At 36.8% G+C, this 21,440-nt stretch overlaps 1 protein-coding gene and 1 long non-coding RNA gene across 3 annotated transcripts in view; one reads left to right on the plus strand and one right to left on the minus strand.

Annotated features, from left to right (window-relative positions):
• mettl24 (methyltransferase like 24) overlaps positions 1-20,950 on the minus strand; it is a 24,208-nt gene extending 3,258 nt beyond the window's left edge. Inside the window, exons 1-6 of one of the 2 annotated variants that reach the window (XM_055186278.2) lie at positions 20,540-20,950; positions 20,300-20,324; positions 19,970-20,195; positions 11,558-11,656; positions 11,109-11,245; positions 4,214-4,439 (exon numbers count right to left, since the gene is read on the minus strand). In XM_055186278.2, coding sequence (XP_055042253.2) covers positions 4,214-4,439; positions 11,109-11,245; positions 11,558-11,656; positions 19,970-20,173 — 666 coding nt within the window. In that variant the 5' untranslated portion in view covers positions 20,174-20,195; positions 20,300-20,324; positions 20,540-20,950. Of the gene's footprint in view, positions 1-4,213; positions 4,440-8,016; positions 8,172-11,108; positions 11,246-11,557; positions 11,657-19,969; positions 20,196-20,299; positions 20,325-20,539 lie in introns of those variants that run through there. The other variant, XM_055186279.2, reaches the window with a different exon arrangement.
• On the plus strand, positions 4,446-11,091 carry LOC141350641 (uncharacterized). Its single transcript, XR_012358781.1, has 3 exons — positions 4,446-4,685; positions 9,704-9,844; positions 10,795-11,091. It is a non-coding gene; the product is annotated as an uncharacterized lncRNA (long non-coding RNA).
• Positions 20,951-21,440: the final 490 nt, after the last annotated feature.

Below are 21,440 nucleotides of genomic sequence, written 5' to 3' on the forward strand. Positions count from 1 at the left end.
TGTGATGTGGGATATAAGTTTCTCAGAGAGGACCGGGTGAACTATGAAAGAAAGTAGAACAAGCTTTTTTAAGGATGAAAATTTGAAGGTGGGCAGAGCAGAAGACTGACCTGAATTACTGCTCAACACTCACGGGAACTGAACAAAAGACCTGTGGAGTGTCCTTCAGAAAGAAAACCTGTCTTACTCTTTCACACAAACACACACTTTATAACACTGTATTCAAATGATGGTCCTCTCTCTGGTGTTGGAAAAAAAACATTCACACCTTCAAGGGTAAAAATAGTCTTGACTTTGCTCCAGGTCTCTGAAGACTTCTGATGTTTAATGTTCTCTAAAGGTGCAAATTAAAAGAGCTTTTCTCCATATTGATCTCTTAAAGTCATCATGAAACACTATTTATGTACTGACCCATTTTTACTTCCAGAACTAAATGCTTTTCCGTAAATATTCAAGGAAAAATGTAGGCCAGGACTTGATTTAATCCAGCAGGAGTTGATGTGATGGTGTCCTCCATATCAGAATGAAGTTTGCAGTGAACCTTTGAAATCCACAAACACCCAAGGAGATTTCTGACTGGGACATAATGGCTAAAGATCACTCGATGGTAATGTTTCCCAGTTAAATCTATCATTGTTTACTGTTACGTTTGTTACATTCATCTTAATCATCATTTGGGGGGGTTCCCGGACACGGTTTAGATTAATCCAGAATTAGACCTTAGTTATATTTAGGAAGTTTAAGTAGTTTTTACAAAAATATATCAGTATAAGATGTTTTTAGTTAAGACTGCTCAAACAAGCATTATAGTCTGGGACTATCTTAAGCCCTGTCCAGGGATTAAAAGCTGTCCAAACTGAAAACAACTTGCACCGATCATATTTTAAAATACATCAGTGCTCTTTGTTTAGTCTCAAAATGCATGCCAGTAATGTTTTTAGTGTGGCATGTTTGTTAAAACTAGTTATATTTTCTAATTAAACTTAGGCCTAGTCCTGGTTTAACACCTTCAGACCCTGCGTCCACTGGAATGGACATCACGTTTTGTGGAAAAAATGCTGAGGAACCAATCAAAATAAGGCACATTGATTAAACAACTGAAAAAACAGGTCTGAAGGGGTTAAAGGGGACATTTCAGAAGACTTTTATAAGATGTCAAATAAAACTTAGGTGCCCCCAGAGTATTTATATGAAGTTCTAGCTCAAAATATCATAGAAATAATTTATTATAACATGTTAAAATTGTCACTTTGTAGGTATGATCAAAAATTAGCAATTTTGGGTGTTTCCCTTTAAATTCAAATGAGCTGATCTCTGCACTAAATGGCCTTGCCGTGGTTGGATAGTGCAGATTAGATTGGCGGTATTATCACCTTCTGGCATCACAAGAGGAGACATATTTTAATGACTACTTTTTCACATGCTTGCAGACCCTTACAAGAATTAAAACCAAAAAAACATGGTTACTGTAGTATAATCATAGTAACCACAAAATAACCATGGTTTTGACAACCATGATTTTCAAAAACCATAGTCAGTGTTGTAAAACCATGGTTTTGCGGATTGTAATCAATACAATAGTACACCAAAAAACCATGGTTACTACACTTTTACCACAATAAAACCATGGTTAATTTTCGTAAGGGAAGAATGGTTTACCAAACCAAAACTAAGTTACTGTGTTGATCTTTTTGACATTTTCTAGGTTGATAGAAGCACTGGGGACCCAATTATAGCACTTAAACATGGAAAAAGTCAGATTTAAATGATATGTCCCCTTTAAACTATCCCTGTCCTGAAAACCCACCCTTAGTTTTTAGTCAATGACATACTTAATGTGACCCGGTCGGTGAGAACCCAAAACAAAAGTCTCGAGAACAATGTAAACAAGTTGACCTATCAATATTATGTATAACAAAACTGAACAAGCAAGCATCAGTGTTTATATATTGTATTATTATTATTTCTTTTTAATCATTTCATTAATTATTTTCAATTGAATATGTTTATGCTTTATTTGTTGAAAGTAGTAAAAAATATTTTTTTAGTAAAATGTATGAATGTGGAACTGTAATGCAGTCAACAGACCTGGAACTACTTTATAGGTGTGCGTTTACTTAAAAATAATGCACCCCCTTAGAACGTTTGTCAACCAGAATGAGGCATTCAATAGCCCTGTGGTAGAAGTAAGGAATAATTGACGACGGGACGTTAAATTATTAAAAATAATGCACACCCAAGGTGGTAATGCCATGGGTGTGCATTATGTAAGGAATAATTGACGACGGGCCATTGAATAATAAGAAAATAATGCACACCCAAGGTTACACCACGGGTGTGCATTACTTTCAAATAATATAGTCAATTATTCCTCTTATACCACGGTTACCACAAACATTGCTCTGGTATCTATTTTTAAGACATTTGACAAGTTAGGTGTGCGGTTATCAGAAATTAATGCATACCCACGGAACATTTCTCAGCCAATCAGAATACAGCATTCAACATACCCGTGGTATAATTTCAAATAATTCAAAAGACCAGAGTCAATTATTCTGCTTACCACAGACATTGCTCTGGTGATTATTTTAAAACATTTGACAGATCATGTGATTTTTAAAAAATAATGCACACCCGTCGAACATTTCTCAACCAATCAAAATAAAGCATTCAACAGCCCCATGGTATAAAAATAAAAAATAAACTACTTTAATTCAATTTAGCTGTAGCCTGCTGAAACTTAAAGTTGAAATAAGATGAACATACAGAAGTTTTTTTAACTTCACTGGAAAGGTGCTGTATGTCTCAGGCTTTTCAATTATGCAACATTATAATATATGTAGATTTAATAACTGTAGAGACGTTTGAAGAGTGATAAACCTGTGAATACTTGTACAGTGAGTTAATGCACATGAATTTGAAGGACTTGGATTACTTTCGCCTGGCAGAGAAAGAGAAATGGTTTCTTGTCTTAAGATCAACTCATTATTGTTCATCTTTAGCATCAATGTTTGGTCTTTTGTTCAGAAAACACAACTTGAATTAAAACCGTTAAACTAAAGTGTTGCTCAGGTGAAAAGAGCACAAAGTTTTTTGGATACAGTTCAAGTTACGAAGTAATTCGAGGTTTGTTGCTTGAGTTGTAGTTTGGCAACTGCAGGCCCTTAATCAGTTCCATAAGGTAGTCATTCTGCACACAAGTGCACATTTAAGTGATGTAAACCTGTAAAATATCTTAAGGGTAGCGCTGTCCCGTGAGCGGGACACCTAAGTTTACTTATATTTTCCATATCAATTTTATGTATATCACAACAAACTATATATTGTTGGAAAACACAGTGTGAGAGGTTACTATAGCGGCTATCTACATGAACATTAAGGATGGACAAATTTAAACATAAAAGTGGGGCCTTAAAGAGAAAAGAGAAGGTGGAGAAGTTAGTCACGAGTCAAAAACTACCCAAAACATTTAGTTTTTCTTTATTTAAATCTACCCTTTAAAGTAAAATATTTGACTACCTTATTTAAAGTATATGTTGTTAACAGACCTGCGCGCCACAGTTAACAGTGCCAATGGGCAAGGGGGCCCGTAAATTTTTTTTGCATATGGGCCCGGGACTGACTTGCTAGGCCACTGCATGGACATCTAGTGGCCGTTGTTGGTAAAATCACAAAGTGTGACACAAACCTCATTTTTAGTGATTTTAACTTGAAATTTGGATCAGAACTACTTGAGACTTATGGCTTCATGTTTGCATTATTACTTTTGTGAAACAACATTAACATTTTTATAATTTTATTTATAAACTTAATATGTTATGGAATTATTTTTATTTATTAAAATAAATGTAAACTGCTATAACAATTTATTTATTTAATATTTTCAACTACTGACACTTTTGCGAAAACCCAAAGTGTCTTCTTTAAAACAAGACCACCAAAAATGGCAGAGTTATATTAATTTGAAGATGTACATCAAATTTTCACCCCTCCACTCAAAGGGTATTTGTGCCACCTAAGGGGTTATAAACACATAATATAGACATAAACCTGCACATGAAAGCCCAACTAAAGTCTTTGATTTACTGTTTTCTACATAAAACCATCCTACATAATCTAAGGAACATTTTGTGAAAATATACAGTAACCTTCATCTATTTAATATTGACTGAGTAAGAGTGCATTGTATTTATTTTGCTATTCTCAGCCTTACCCGTCTATGGCCGAAGTCATTGAGGATGGTGGCGAGTTTCTTGGTACTGCTGTGTTGTCTCTGTGGCGGTACCGCTGGGTTTGGATCACGCCAGTCTACAGAGAGTTTGTGGAGCCACATGTTTGAATCCTGCAGGTGAGCTCCTCTGATACTGGGATCAAAACAGTGAACCTCACACCCTGAACCGGCTAAAGTCCGCTCCAGTCGGTCATCTTCTGATCCCAGTCTACGGACGAACAGAAGAAGAAACAAGATTAGGAATGCATAGTACATGAGACAGATGCTTCACTTCTCAGAATGATCTGAATGGTGTTTATATGTGCAAAACTGAAGCCAAGTTGCTTGGAGAGATGCCATAATGTGGTTTAACAGTGGTTATATAGCATGTTGCAATGCAGCTGCGCTGATGTTCTGGGTGGTTGTTTTCATCTCTAGGTGTGTCTCAGCTCCTGGAATTTGATCATCTGATACCGTAAGTCTAAATGTTCAGTGATGTCAATGCTCTCCTGAAGCAGTGTGATTTGAGTGTCTTATTTAAATGGTTAGTTATGCACAAGTTTAATGTTTGGCATGACCATCTTAAAAATATGCCTTATTTAGTCGGCTGCCATGTTGATTTCAAACCGAGGCTGTGAGGGATGGATGCTTTAAAGGGACAATAAGTAGGATTTTACCCCCTCTAGTGGTGAAATTGTATTTTGCATTCAAAGGAATAGTGCTCTCTCGCGCCTCGACTTTCCAAATGCGTGTTGCAACTACGGCCGATATGTACTCACTGATCTCCTTGTCTGTTTCAGCTAGTTCACGTGTTCTGAATGAAAACGCGTTGTGGGAATGCGTTGGTAGGCTAGTGCTTTTTGTCCCTCTCTGCTATTATAGTTTATCAATACGGCAGAACGGTATGGAAGCCTCCTTGGACTTACCCGTTCAATGTAAGTTAAGAGAAGAAATTCTAAGCTTACAAAGAAAAGTCAGATCACTGGCAGAGGCCATTTGACACCAACGAGGACATATTTATGAATAAAGACATTGATTTTGATTAATAAAACACTTAAAACCCTACTTACTGTCCCTTTAACCTATTGTTTTGTATCAGTCATTTAGCCAGAAAATACATCATTTTACAAATTTTCAGAGGACAAAGAACCTCAAAAATCATGGGTTTTTAAAATGAGATATGATGACGTATGATGTTTTGGATATTAGCCTGTTGGCTAATTGGTCATTTCTCATGTTGTAAGCATGTTATACCATACAGCAAATAAATATATTTTCTGAAATATATTTTGGAATATGTTTATGTTTAAAAGTAAATGCATTTTAAAGCATTAAAAAATTATATATATATATATATATATTTAGCCCTCTATATATTTCAATTCAAGGAAATATATTTGCATCGGAAGAAAAGCTTTGTGTTACGAACCTGTAAACATAACATTTTGATAAAGGATCAATTAAATATATTTTCAACTTTAAAAATACACTTTTTAATACTTTGTATTTAGCATATATTTAACTCATTAACCGCCAGCCTTTTTGAGAAAAGTTGCCCACGTGCATTTTTGTGATTTTAGCAAAATTTTCACAAAATTACTTGCAGGAAAAATTATTTTCTATAAATATATAAACTTACAAATTATATCAAATTAAAGAACACACCCTCTGCTTTCAAACAAACAATAAACAAACAAACAAAATGGGGAAAAAACGTTTCTTTATATATTAACTTTTTCGACTTAATTTAACCACTGAAATATGGATATTTCTCTTCAAAAATACATTTTGAGCAAAAAGCTTAAAAAATGCGTTTTTTGTAAAGAAATTTATGTTAGAGATCAGACTCAGAATGACTATCAAACATAAAGGCAGTTAAAATAAATAATTAAATCTTTTTTAACTTCCGTTTTTGATAAATTCGGTTTAGCGCCATCTGGTGGATTACACTTTCACTTTGAAATTCGTTCAGAAAGGCATATTTATTAGTTAAATATGAACTCAAATGACGAGATAACTCGTCAATGGCGGTGAATGAGTTAAAATATATTTAGGCAAAAAAATATTTTTGCCTATGGGATGTCAAATTAGAAATGTATTTGCTTGCCCTTGAAATACATGTTGATATATGAAAGATAAAACTAAATATATTTCCAAATTAAATAAATATATCAATTGAGGATTACGTTCTACAAAATGTATTTAGCATATATTTAAAATATATTTTTGGCCAGAGAATTGTTTTTTTTTTTTTGTCGTATGGGTACACTAAATAGCACTAAAAGCTCGTAATCATAGGGGAACCATTTTCAGTGCTACAGCACCTCGCAGCATCTGGGGGTTATATAGCACCACTATAGCCCCACATATGGTTCTACATAACACAATGTGGTTCTACACGGATAATACAGGTGTTTATAGCACTTATAATGGTTCCCCTATGATTACGAGCCAGTGAACCACTTGTATTGCTTTTTCAACCTGATCTCACGTGAAATCGTACATATTTTACAAGTTGGCTAATTCGTATTAATTCATGATTCTCATGAAAAAAAACAACAACAAAACCGAACCCCGCCCCTAACCCCAACGTCACAGGGGTCATGGCAAATCGTACCAAAACTTACGAATGTGGTCGTATGAATTAATACGAATAAGCCAACCTGCAAAATATGTACGAAATTCTTGTGAGATCGTTTGTTTCTAGAGTGTACTTTTCTTTAAAACATTAATATAGTGCAACAATACAATATTTTATGACAACAACTAAGTCTTCATCTCCAGTTTGTATAGATCATAACTTGCGGCAGGCTGAATAAAGTGTATAAAGGTGCTTCGCAATGCTTTAGAACAAACATTTTGGGCCAAATCATCCCATACAAATCTAAAGAATCTTTCTTTCATACATAATAAATAAAGTATGAAAGAAATGGCTCTCCTATATGTCATTAAGAGTTGGCCTAACTGTGTACTGTTTTGCAATGGCCAAATGAATATTGAATTTATTTAACTATTTTACGACAGCTTTAAAGCACTTCATCCAATCTGATTTTTAAAAAAGCAGAGCGTAAATGAAAAGCTTTTCTGCAATAGAAATAAGATCTTGAATCAATTCCACCTCAAGGACAAAAACTGAGCCAAACGCCGTACAACGCTGGAGGACTCAAGTGTGTTTAATAAAAGATGTTTTGCTCCACAGCTCTGTTGCGTTGTGATTTAATGGTCGGTCTGGACGTCTTTTTGCAGAGAAGATGGAGAGAGCAGCGCTTGTCTCACTAACACTCATTAATGATTCATTTAGATTTGTTTACTGTAATCTTTTCAAACATCCTCCAACATTTTTGTGAAATCTGATGCCATATGCCAATGTAAATTATCTAATAGAAGAAGATTCTTACATAATCCGTTCCTTTTGTGCTGATGTGCTTACATAAAGCTAAACACAAGCACCACGCCGTAACATTTGACAATAATTTTAAAGTGTGGTCATTTGAAACCAACTGAGCGAAGAAGAAAAGAAATCCAGAAAATGTTGTCTGTAAGCAATCATATGCAAACATACAGTATCAGTTCTGACCCTCCTGTAACCTGCTGAACGTATTACATATTATCACAAACACACTGGAAAATCTGTGACTTTAAACCGTCAGGGCCACATATGGATCCGATTCATGTATTATTTTTTTCTGAAAAGTTATTTTGCTGTAGGGTGACTGATAACAGTGGTACTGTCTCTTTAAGACTGCAGAAAGAAACTTAAAGGAATAGTTCACTTTAAAACAAATATTTCATGATAATTTACTCACCCCCACGTCACGTTCATGTCTTTCTTCCCTCGTGCAAAAAAATGAAGGTTTTTAAGGATTTTCTCCATATATATTCTCCATATGGGGTATAATGGTTGAAGGTTGTTCAAGGTGGAAGTACAGATCCAGTGTTTACAAGTCAAGCACCAAACAGCCTTTAATAAAATAAATAAAAGCTAAAACAACAATGTCGGATGACGTACACCAAGCATGACATTTCCAACAACACTACTTATATCTGTTTGTTTAATGGTCTGACTAGTTGCTGAAATTAAACTATTAAACAAATACCTTGTCGAAAATACCAAATGTTTTGGGTTCCTACACTCTCAGAAATAAAGGTACAAAAGTTGTCACTGGGACAGTACCCTTTCAAAAAGGTACACCTTTGTACCCAAAGAGTGCATATTAGTACTTTGAACTGCCAAAATGTACCTTTAAAGGTACATATTTGTACCTAAATGGTACATATTAGGACCTTTTTAAAAGGGTACTGCAACAGTGACAGCTTCGTACCTTTATTTTTGACAGTGTATGTAATCTAAATGTTGTTTATTTTGCTTGTTATATAAATAAACAACTTAAAAGGACTTTGTTGTTATTTGTTCTTCGCGGAGTTTACCGGAAGTTACGTGAAGACCACGAAAGCCACTTGTTTATGTTGTCACTGCTGTTCACACTGTCAGTCCATATCCTATTTTGGTGCATATCCAATCAGAATCCAATCACATTTAGAGCGTGTTAATGGCCAAACCGTTTATTCGAATCTGTTTCAGGCTACATCCAAAGGTGATTTCAAATCACATTTCCGGAAATCCATTTCAGTCTTACCGCTCCGATCGCATTTGTGTAGCTTTTTGTTTACGTCATGCTGTCAGGTCTCGTAAACGCAACCCCAGTGCAAAGTTTGCGGTTATATATATTTATTTCATATAATGAATTAACCTTTGACTAGATAAGACTCTTCCTTATTCATTGTCTGGGATCGTGTAGAAATTAAAGTGCACTACACAGGGTTCCCACACCTTAGTTAACTTCAAATTCAAGGACCTTCAAGGACTTTCCAGGTCCAATGCCCTCAAATTCAAGGACTAAATGTGGGGACACATTTCAAGTGAGAATCAAGGTTACATCGTGTTACCTTTTAAGATACATTGTTACAGTTCCCTTTCGAAGGAACTCGCGCTGCGTCACTGCGGTGACACTTTGGGGACGCCTCCAGGGGTAAGAGCATCTGAATGTGTATATAAAATTCAACCAATGGTGAGGCTTTACAACAAAGACAGGGTGACGCGGGAGCCAGGAAGTATATCGCTATCTGAAATATTGCCAAAGACGGCGTTACAGGGACGCAGGAAGTATGGCAAGAGAGACGCAGCGTCTCGTTCCTTTCACAGGGAACAACAGTTACATACGTAACCCGAGACCTTTCATGTGTCAAACACAACTATGCAAAAAAGCATTTTAGTATGAATCAACATTCACATACAGAAGATATAAGCATTTAAAGTGAACAGTTTAGCATGTGTGCTTAAAAGTCTAGAATTTTTATGATATTATCCTACACTACACAGAGAATAATATGGATTTTTTTCTTGCATAAAATAGATTCAAGCACTTTCAATGACCTGTATCTATGTATATATATTTTCAAAAACTTCCCAGGGCCTTGAATTTTTTTCCCCAGATTCACAAACTTTCAAGGATGTCAAGGACCCGTGGGAACCCTGACTATATGGAGAAAAATCCTGTATCCTGTTTTCTCTAAAAAACATAATTTCTTTTCAACTGAGGAAAGAAAGACATGAACATCTTGGATGACATGGGGGTGAGTAAATTATCATGACATTTTTGTTTTATAGTGAACTACTCCTTTAAAGGTGCAATTTGTAACTTTTGCCTCTCTATCGCCATCTCTGTTTGAAACATAAAATTGCAGTACGCTGGTTTTAGTTAATTTATCACGGTGATTTTAGTGGGGTTTTGGGCACTTTTCTAGCTGGTCAAGCTGATTACAGTAGCTTGACCAGGCTGCAAGACCACCTGACCCACCAGCTAAAACCAACTCGTCTAAGGTGGTTGGCTGGTCTTAACTGGTTTTAGCTGGTCATGGCAAAGATGGTTTTGCTGGTGGGTCATCTAGAAATGTATTTTGGGGTGACTTCATAATGTGGATCACAACAGTGGCCTACAATTCAAACTGCATTAGAACACCAAAGTGTTAAATCTGAGGCACAAACATTTCAGGGTGGTTTCCTGGACAGGGATTAGCTTAAGCCAAGACTAGACCTTAGTTTAATAAGGAAATATAACTCGTTTTAACAAACATGCCTTACTAAAAACATTACTTGTGTGCATTTTGAGGCAACCCTGCTGAACAAACCAGCATACCAGCAAGGCCAGCATATGTTGTGTTTTGGTGCTGGTATGCTGGTTACCACCAGCTAAACCAGCATAGACCAGCATAATTCCCATGCTGGTTTGTTGCTGGTTTTTTCAGCAGGGAAAACAATGGGCACTGATGTATTTTAAGATGTCAGTGCAAGTTGTTATCAATTTGGACAGCTCTTAAATTTATTTTAATCTAGGACTAGTTTAATCCCTGTCCGGGAAACCGCCCCATAGAGACTGTCAGAAAGGCTAAAACATGACAAAACACATGAAGGTATTAATGTATGTATGAATTCATTTTGATGTATTCATGTATGTTAATGTAGTTTGAGTTGTTGAGGAAGTGTTAGAGATGTTTATCTTAACAGCTGCTCATTTTGCCTTCAGGTCACACGCAGTCGCAGCCGATAGCTTCATGATTATAATGCAGATCATCTTTGCTGGCTTCCATCATAGACACGCTTGCAGTTACAGTAAGTTACAGTACACACACACACACACACACACACACATACAAGATGATAATGAGCAGTAAAATCTGCTGATCCAAGAAGTGGAGATGATATATGGCACACATGCTGACACGACCTTCTTACTGTGTCGTGATGGATAACAGGAGAGAGAGTTGTGTGTGTGCATGCACCTGACCGCATGAGAAAGTTTATGTGTAAAAATGTGTTTTTTTTGTGCGTGTCACACACCTGAGCGAGTAAACCCTGCACTGTTTAGAGACAATGCGCTGAGTCAGACTGTATCTGCGGTCCAAACACAGAACCCAGGACTCATTATCCTCTCTGTCAAACATGGACAGGCCAGACTCAGGTCTCTCACAGGACACCTAAACACACACAAACCAAGACATTTCTTTCAATCTTAGTCAAAAGTAAGTTTAGGTTTAGCTTAGGATTGGGTCAATTCAAGTATAGTTTTTAAATTTACATGTAGGCATTTAGCAGATGCATTAACCCAAAGTCATAAATAAAGCAATTCGTTTTTGGGAGGCAGTAATATAAAAAGTGTAATACAAAGATATAAAAAATGTGTTTATTGAAAGAAGGAGAGAAAAAGCTTTCAGAAGAAGTGTCAATTAGACATCTTGTACCTTATATTATATCATATTATAACAGACATGTTTTGTGTGATATATTACCTTTGGTGTAGAGATATATGTGAGGAATCTGTTTGCTTCTTCCTCCAGGCTGTGTTTTACGGTGGCCCATGGTTCAAGTTTAATTTTCCATCGATGAATCTGCACAAACATGTAGGAAGTTTTAAAAGAGTAAGGTGTTGTAATGCAAACATTAAGTTTATAGTGGATCACAGTGACTATAAACTTTATAATTATTGTAAAGAGCCACCCATCGGCCCAACAATGGTATCCAATGGTGTGCGCAAAGGTATCAGCGTGTTGTGTCTTTTCTCTGCACTTTTGACAGATTTGTCTCGGTTTATAATCTTAATCTGACTTTAAAGTGCACCTATTTCATTGCTAAAAAAAAAGTTATTTTGTGTATTTGGTATAATACAATGTGTTTGCGTGGTTTCTGGTAAAAAACACATTATTTTCCACATATCGTGCATTTTAGTAGCTCCAGATATCCCTCTCTTCCTGAAACGCACAAAACTCATCGAAAAGCGCCGTGTCCCTGATTGGCCAGCTAATCTGTACGTTGTAATTGGCCTGAATACCTCTGACGTCAGCCAGAAATGTGACGCTCCTTACCCTGTTTGAAAGATTCAGTCACAATGTCGGTCTTGTCTACATCACCAATCCCAGGAAGTAAACTGTTGCCTACAATCTGCGTGTTTGTTGTAGTCCAAGAAAAGAGATTTACATTGGAGACGATAACTCGCGTCATTGTTTACTTTGGGGTTTGTACCTTTTGCATATCGTTAAAGAGACACTCCACTTTTTTGAAATTTAAATTAATTTCCCAGAGTTTTACGCTCCGGAATCCATTCAGTCGATCTCCGGGTCTGGCGGTACCACTTTTAGCATTGCTTAGCACAGTCCATTGAATCTGATTAGACCGTTAGCATCGTGCTAAAAAAAAAGTTTTGATATTTTTCCTATTTAAAAATGTGACTCTTCTGTAGTTACATCATGTACTAAGGCCAACAGAAAATGAAAAGTTGCGATTAACATGGCTGCAGCACGGACAATAATATTACGCAGCATCTGAAAACAGTCCCCTTAGTATCTTGCAATAGCAGGGTAGTGCATACTATCACTACGTCCGCTGCAGCCGTGTTACGGCAGCAAAGTCCTTGATTATTACGCCAGAATGAGAGTATAGTCCTAGACATATCTGCCTACAAAATCACAACTTTTAATTTTCCGTCGGTCCTAGTAGACGATGCAACCACAGAAGAGTCAAGCCTAAAACAGGAAAAATATCCAAACTCTTTGATTATTATTTAGCGCAATGCTGCTGGTCTAATCAGATTCAATGGATTGTGCTAAGCTATGCTAAAAGTGCTAGCGCCAGACCCGGACAGTGGCGGAGTGGCCATCGGGAGAGTCGGGACATTTCCCGGTGGGCCGGTAGTGTTTTGAGGCTGCAAGGGTCGGTCTGATTAATATACATTGCGAGTTATATAGCAACCCCGTCTGGCGGCCTGATGTGCGGCCGTTTCCCACTGGTCAAACTGTGCAGCCTCTTTGCTCAACATAAAAGTGCTCAACCTGTTCGGCAGGTCCAACCATGTTAAGGATTTTTAAAAATATAGGGGGATCATTGAACGGCTCTCCCCAAATGGCATAGCCTGTCGGCCTTTGATGTAAAAAGCCGCGCCGCCGAATGCCTGTTTATTGGAGTACACATGCGGTCGGATTGATCCATCAAGCAGATAGACTATTTGATAGAAAGTGTGGATTAAGGTTGTTAAAAATCTCTAGCTTGGTGGTCAGTACATGAATGGATCAAATCAGCACATTTGCAAAGGTTTGTCTCCATATGGCTATATAATAAATAAAAATAAGAAGGGTAACTTTGCAGTATCACATTATATATTTCCTACTATGTGATTTTATATTATAAACGAGAGCATTCAACTGCAATATGGCAATATATATCCTCACAACATTATTATTTCTCAAAACTTTGACAAAAATAATTTTTAAGGATTAATTACAGTTATTCAAAGATACACACATTATTCCGCATATGATTTGAATATTAGTCGAGAGTATATAACGGCAATGAATGTCTTATATGGCAATAAATATCCACATAACTTAATATAACAGCATAATGAAATGAATAAAAAGACAAGGAAGTAGGATTGGCATGTAAATTGTATTATTATTACTGGAAAAACAGCAAAATAAATGAAATAAACTCTGAGGTAAATGCGCCAAACACGTTAAAATAAATAAGCAATAACCGTGGAAAAAACATTATCTCTCAAAACTTTATGTAACAAAAATTATATTTAAAGGAAAAATTCGTACAGTTTTTTAAAGATGTAAAGAAAGTATTCCATATTACTCCCGTTTATGAGCACGTTCATCTCTGGCCTCGCTCTGTTATGTAATAGCTGATTGACAGGTGCGCATCTCCGTCTTTCAAACAGGTATCATTTTGTATAGTTACTCATTTAGGATAATTATCCATGATTTAATGATTTTTTTATTATTATGAAAATGTTTTTTTGTTTTTTTGCAGATTACCCTAGTTTTACTACAAATACAAGACCTTTTTTTTTTTCACCACGGAGGGCCAATGGTATACAAAATTTCCCGGTAGATTTTTTTGGTCCCACTCCGCCCCTGGACCCAGAGATCAGCTGAATGGATTTCAAAAAAAGTGGAGTGTCCCTTTAACATGTAACAAAGATAATGTAAAATTGTGAATTGAACCATAGGTGCTCTTTAATCAAGTCAGGTTATAGATATAAATGTAATAATGTTAATACATTACTCTAAGCTTAAACCGAGGCTACTCCGTTCTAATTTAAGTTTATACTATTTAGCCTTTAGATGAGGTTTCTCCAGTCCGGCACCAAATGGGATTGTTAACCATCTGTGATCTAGATCTCCTCAGGAGGACACACCTCTAGCACGAGTCCAGATTATGCTATACACTTACTCTTACAATGACAGAAATGAGACCTTTTGTACCATAGCACCATGACCTTTAAAATGACACCAAACATGAAGATGAAACCATCACAACATACAATGTTTGGTTATCAGTACCACCTGGGTATTTTTTTGTTTTATGGGTATCTCCACAAGCAAACCCAATGCTGATCACTTGACCAGCTGTCTTATATTATCATAGTTAAACATACAGAATGTTTGTGATTCTTGCTCTTCAGTATAAGGATTAACCTTTGACATGTCACATGTTCAGCTTGTGCTACAGACAGGATGGATTCTCCAATCATGTGGTGTGTTGAGAAGAGATGTGCGGTAAGAGATCACACTTGGTGGAGGATTAAATAAAGTCAAAAATACTAGATTTTGGGCGGTGAAGACATACAGTCATCGTGTCATGGTTGTAGTTTTGTATGGACAGCATTGGTCAGATTCTTTGTGTCAGATTTCCTCAGAGACAGCAGAGATGTAAATTATTCTCGGTATGGCCTCATTCAGCTTCTTTTACTATTATGGTTACAGGATTCCAGAGCCCAACGCTGAGCTTTTTATAGATCTCAGTTTATTCTTGCTCTTATAAATGTCAAACATACACATGAGATACACAAACATTCTCTCATGAGCTGATCCTCTCTCTCTCCCCACGTTTTATTGCATGCTTTTCTCTTCTTCTGTCTCTCGTCCATATTAACTTTTCATTTATTATTTCTAAATGTTTCAGTTTAGTGAGACTGATAACCATTGATATAATGTTGTGTAAATGTAGATCTGTTCAAGTGTTTCAATACTCTGTCCTTGATGTCATGTGTTTTTATTAGAGATGCACCGATATGAAAATGTTTCCACCGATACCGAGCCAACTGATATCTGCAGCTACCGATAGTTTGATCTCCTAGCATTATATTTTCTGAATGCTATTCATTTATATAACGATCAATAATATTGAACATTTAACTAGTTACATTTGCTGATTGCTTTTATCTGTGCCGATTATTGGACGATGCATCTCTAGTTTTTATGTTTGCTAAGTCAAATTGTACAGCATCTGTTGTATGGTGTGCAATAGAAAATGGGTCATTTAAATGTGCTTTGAGTTTAATTCACTTCAGATGTGTAGTGCAGTTCACATTGCAAAGCGTGCCAGACCTGCTTTAATGGTGGATTTCCAGTTATATGCAAAAATATATCTCAGCTAATGACTTACAGTATAAGCAATGCAAGACATTTATTTCAACCAATGAGTCTTCAGAATTAGGAAATAGGGCTGGGTTTTAGGATTTATGCATTTAACGAATGCTTTTAACCAGATTTGTCAAAATGCATGCACTCTTCAAAATAAAGGTGCTATATGGTGTGAAAAAAGGGGACATTTTTGGCTTAATGGCTTTTAAGGGTTTTTGTTAAAAAATGTGCTTCTTCAGATTTGAAGGTATAAAAGTGAAGAACCCTTAAAGCAGCTTTATTTGTGTATGGGTTCCTTTGGGATCGAACCCATGACCTTTGGCGTTGCAAAGCTACAGGAACATCGAGGGACCACATTATCAACCTATCGCTTCCCTTTTATCTGAGGGGTAGTTTAGTTGTAGAAAAGATGCTGATCCAGGACGACATCTTGGCCAAATGACGGTGACTGTCATGTTATTCCTGCACATGTGGCGATTGGCTGCTGAGTCTTCAGCTCTGTTTGCACAGCCGGTTTCAATACATTTTCCACATCCTCTTCGAACACGCCGACGGCTCGCGCCTGTGAGTCACCGACTGCTTCCTTTCAAAACTTTGATTTTTGAATTAAAAGTGATACTTATGATATCAAACACGCCAACTGGAACATTTATGGGATATGAGAGGAGAAGTGGGAATTGCCTGGAACGTGGGAGAATATCATTGACCCAAATATATCTGAAAATATAACAGCAGTTGCCTGGAAACCAGTCTTACTCTTTCTGAATGTGAATGTGTTGAACATGAAGATGCAAAAGAGGTTGAAGTCTTTCTCTGCTGCATGCAAGTTGCAATAACATTCAAGACGCCACACCATAATGAAGGGGACATCTGGAAGACATCTTTCTCCAGTTCAAAAGTAGTGATGCATGCTGATTCAATATAAATTTGCATGTAATGCAATGTTGACTGGACATACTAAAGTGATCAGTTGATGCAAACATCAGCTTTTGTTTTATTCCCATAATCTTCTTGTTTGTACATTCAAGCTTGTGTTGGCTTAAATCTGTGCCCTCACCTGAAAGAAATTTAATCCAAAATATAATAGTTGACCTGTCGCCTGTACGTCCTGCTTTAACCTGTTTTAAGATGACACCCATCTCTTAAAACACACGGCCCATTCAAAACCTTGCTCCATTTTCCAGCCCACCGAAGCAGAGCTAAGTGTGTAATGTCACGGTCACGCTGTATCTCCACATCAGATAATCTTCTGCTTTTCGTCATCTTGTGTGAATTTGTGTGTCGTGCATGTGTGGGTCTGTCTGTGAGAAGTGCTTGAATATTTTCATTAGCATGCGAGTCAAAGGTCATGATCCACATCTAGTGTGAACCGAAGAGCAGAAGAGTTTGAATGCGCTTTTGTTCGAGAGACTTTTTGACACACAGTCTGCGGCATTTACAGGAAATCCGACTGAAGGAAAGGAGAGAACAGAAACGATTGTTCATATCTTCTGTATCCCCATACAGCAAAAAATACTGTATATATGTTCAGATATAATTTTGAATATATTTCAAAATACACAAAAATACTGTAAAGAGTTGGATCAACTTAATTACTTCAGTTGGTTAAATGTTTGAGTGAAAAACACTTTAACTTAAAAAATTAAGTTGAAATAACTTACCTTTTTTAGGTGTTACCAATTGAAGTAATTTTTAAGTTGATTCAACTTTTTACAGTGCATGTGCTGAAGTATATTTTGAAATATGTTTACAAAAAAAAATTTTTCACCAGTATTTTTGGCAATATTTTGAAATATATTTGAAAAATAAATAAATACATAAACAAATAAGTATGAATTTTTTTGCCAGGTTGTAAAATTAGAAATGTATTTGTTGCCCTTGAAATACATTTTGTATGAAGGTTAAAATGAAATATTTTAATTGCTAATTTATATTTAATTAAACTTTATTTACTACAAAATGTTTTTAGCATATATTTCAAACATATTTTTGGCCAGAGAAATGTATTTTTGTGTCGTATGGGTCCCAAGGAGAGCTTTATGCGAGAAAAATAAGAAAATTAGCAAGAAATAAAATGTTTGTTTTATCTTTCAACTAGAATTTAATTTAGATTTGGTGAGTAAAGGCACATGCTTAAAGGAATAGTCCACTCATTTTCAATATTAAAATATGTTATTACCTTAACTAAGAATTGTTGATACATCCCTCTATCATCTGTGTGCGTGCACGTAAGCGCTGGAGCGCGCTGCGACACTTCGATAGCATTTAGCTTAGCACCATTCATTCAATGGTACCATTTAGAGACAAAGTCAGAAGTGACCAAACACATCAACGTTTTTCCTATTTAAGACGAGTAGTTATACGAGCAAGTTTGGTGGTACAAAATAAAACGTAGCGCTTTTCTAAGCGGATTTAAAAGAGGAACTATATTTTATGGCGTAATAGCACTTTTGTGAGTACTTCGACTTGGCGCAGTAACACCCTCCCTCTCCCATTATGAGAGTGAGAAGGGGAGCGGACTTTTCAGGCGAGTCGAAGCACTACCAAAAGTGCCACCACGCCACAAAATACAGTTCCTCTTTTAAATCCGCTTAGAAAAGCGTTTTATTTTGTACCACCAAACTTGCTCGTATAACTACTCGTCTTAAATAGGAAAAACGTTGATGTGTTTGGTCACTTCTAACTTTATCTCTAAATGGTAGCATTGAATGAATGGGGCTAAGCTAAATGCTATCGAAGTGTAACAGCGCGCCCCAGCGCCCACGCGCACGCACACAGATGACAGAGGGATGCATCAACAAGTCCCAGCCAAGGCAACAAAATATTTCAACATTGAAAATGAGTAGACCATTCCTTCAAAATAAAAGGAGCTTGAGGGGCGATTCAGATTTCACGTCTTTTGCGCACTGAAGTTCGTTATTTCAAATGTAGACGTGCGGTATGCATGCTCATAATGGAAGACACGCTCTTTTTTTCCAGGCGCGTACGCACTGCAGCGAGTTAAAAACATTCCGAAACCACGTTTGCCGCACGGTTTTAGACGCGAAATGTGAACCGCCCCTAAAGGGACACTCCACTTTTTTTGAAAATATGCTCATTTTCCAGCTCCTCTAGAGTTAAACATTTGATTTTAACCGTTTTGGAATCCATTCAGCCGATCTTCGGGTCAGCGCTAGCACTTTTAGCATAGCTTAGCACAATCCATTGAATCTGGAGAGTTTCGATACTTTTCCTATTTAAAACTTCACTCTTCTGTAGATACATTGTGTACTAAGACCAACAGAAAATTAAAAGTTGCGATTTTCTAGGCAGATATGGCTAGGAACTCGATGCAGTGCGGACGCGCCTGGAAAAACGAGTGTGATTTCCATTATGAGCGTGCATACCACACGCCTACATTTGAAATAACAAACTTGAGCGCGCAAAAGACGCAAAATGTAAACTCTTTGGTTATTTTTTTTAGCAGCAATGCTAATGGTCTAATCATGTTCAATGGATTATGCTAAGCTATGCTAAAAGTGGTACCGCCAGACCCGGAGATCGACTGAATTGATTCCAAAACTGTAAAAATCAAATGTTTAACTCTAGAGGAGCTGGAAAATGAGCATATTTTCAAAAAAAGTGGAGTGTCCCTTTAGGGGAGGTTCACATTTCGCGTCTAAAACCGCGTGGTAAACGCGCTTTCTGAAAAGTTGGAATGTTTTTGCTGAATGAATCCCAAAACTGTAAAAATCAAATGTTTAACTCTAGAGGAGCTGGAAAATGAGCATATTTTCAAAAAAAGTGGAGTGTCCCTTTAGGGGAGGTTCACATTTCGCGTCTAAAACCGCGTGGTAAACGCGCTTTCTGAAAAGTTGGAATGTTTTTGCTGAATGAATCCCAAAACTGTAAAAATCAAATGTTTAACTCTAGGGGACCTTGAAAATGAGCATATTTTCAAAAGTGGAGTGTCCCTTTAAAAGGTTTTCACAGTGATGTCATCGAACAGTGGTTCTTAACTGGAGGACGGGCCACCCTTGGAGGGCATGAGATGGTGGCTGGATGGACAAAAAGTATCAGAACCACTGCCATAGAAGAACTATTTTTGGTTCCTCAAAGAACCATTCAGTCAAAGAACCATTTCTTTCATCTAATCCAAAGAAACCTTTTCACTTCAAATAACCTTTTATGAAACAAAAACCTTCTTCAGACGTTAAAGGTTCATTATGTAACCATTCAGCCAAAAGAAAGGTCATGTTGTACGTGTTTGGAAAAACACAACCAGAACGATTAGCTCACCTTTCTGAGATGTTTCACTGGTGGACAACACGTCGATCCAGCATCTCTCAAAGCAGATGTTGGCTTGGAAACGTTCTTGTGACGCGTGAGGTACGACGGTCGTTTTTGGGGTCCAAAAACCTTCAGCCAAAAGTCTTTGAACTCCACGTAGATACACAACAGAGACAGCAGAAGACACGCTCGCAACAGAAAACACTTCTTCATGTTTCTTCATCAGTCTTTATGTCTATGGATGTTTTTAGGCAGTGACCCTCAATGAACATGAGATGCTTCATTAGGGCTGGACGATATGATGACGTTTATCAGTAGAAATGTGTAGAGATGCCTTACCGTAGTAGTAGATTTACTTGTGCAACTATGAATAAGCAAAACTTTGCATTATTTACACATTTAGTTTAATATGAAAATGTGTGTTAACATGATAATAAAGTATTAACTAGAATGACTTAAAATAGGCATAAGCACAGAATTATTATTTAATATAAAAATCAGCAAAAATAACAAGCTTTATAGCTGTGAAATGCAATTGCCCATACAATGATATAAGATGCATTGATATTTTGTTCATACCGCACAGTCCTACTTCAGAATCTGAGTGTCTCGAACTCTATGAAACTTCATTTCTGCTGCCACGTCTCTCCGTCCTCATCCGTCTGTGTTGAAGTTATAATCCAGTGTTTGTAAACATCTGTGAGCCACCACACACTGCTGTGAGGGTTTAAGAGCTGAAAGAAAACTACAGACCTCATTCAGAAGTCTGAAACTCCCACTATAGACCCCGCCCATCTTACCAAACACACACACATACTTTCAAAGTGTCTCCGCCCATGTCTTTGGACAGATGGGGGCCATACAACTTTAGACAAAGACACACACAGACACAAACTCCACCTCTTTCCATCACGGCTTCAGCTGGGAATCATCGTCTGTGTGAGGGCTTGTGTTGTTTGGGGAACCAAAAATGTTCTGCAGATCAGTGGTGTAGATAACAGCCATAAATCACAAAAACTTTCACCCCCCCTCCCATTTACTTTGTTATAAGTTCTTGTGGCCATTAGAACCTTAAAAAGATATCTACATGTTTGCTAACAGACAGAATAATAACATTTGATCTCACGGTTTTAATGTTTTCACACCAATGACTCAATAAAAGTCACAATAAAATTGAAATAAGAAAATTATCTTATTTGTGATCTTCATTATTTTACAATCAATATCTTGAATCAAAAACACAAATCTTCTTCCCTTCTCAAATTGATCTTTCTTTACTTCCGTTCACAGGGTATGGCAGGTGGGAAAAGCCCGGGAAAACATTGCAACGATTAGCAAATAGAAACAATAGGACCCAATTTTTTTTGGACGAATTCAAGTTCAGCCCTACCTTTTTATTCATTTCAGATGCTGTTTTACTCAGATATACGTCTACTTCTGTTTCATTATGACTTTAAATGTGTATCATTTTGACTTCTTT

The sequence above is a fragment of the Misgurnus anguillicaudatus genome, chromosome 18, assembly GCF_027580225.2.
Source record: "Misgurnus anguillicaudatus chromosome 18, ASM2758022v2, whole genome shotgun sequence".
Lineage (NCBI taxonomy): Eukaryota > Metazoa > Chordata > Actinopteri > Cypriniformes > Cobitidae > Misgurnus > Misgurnus anguillicaudatus.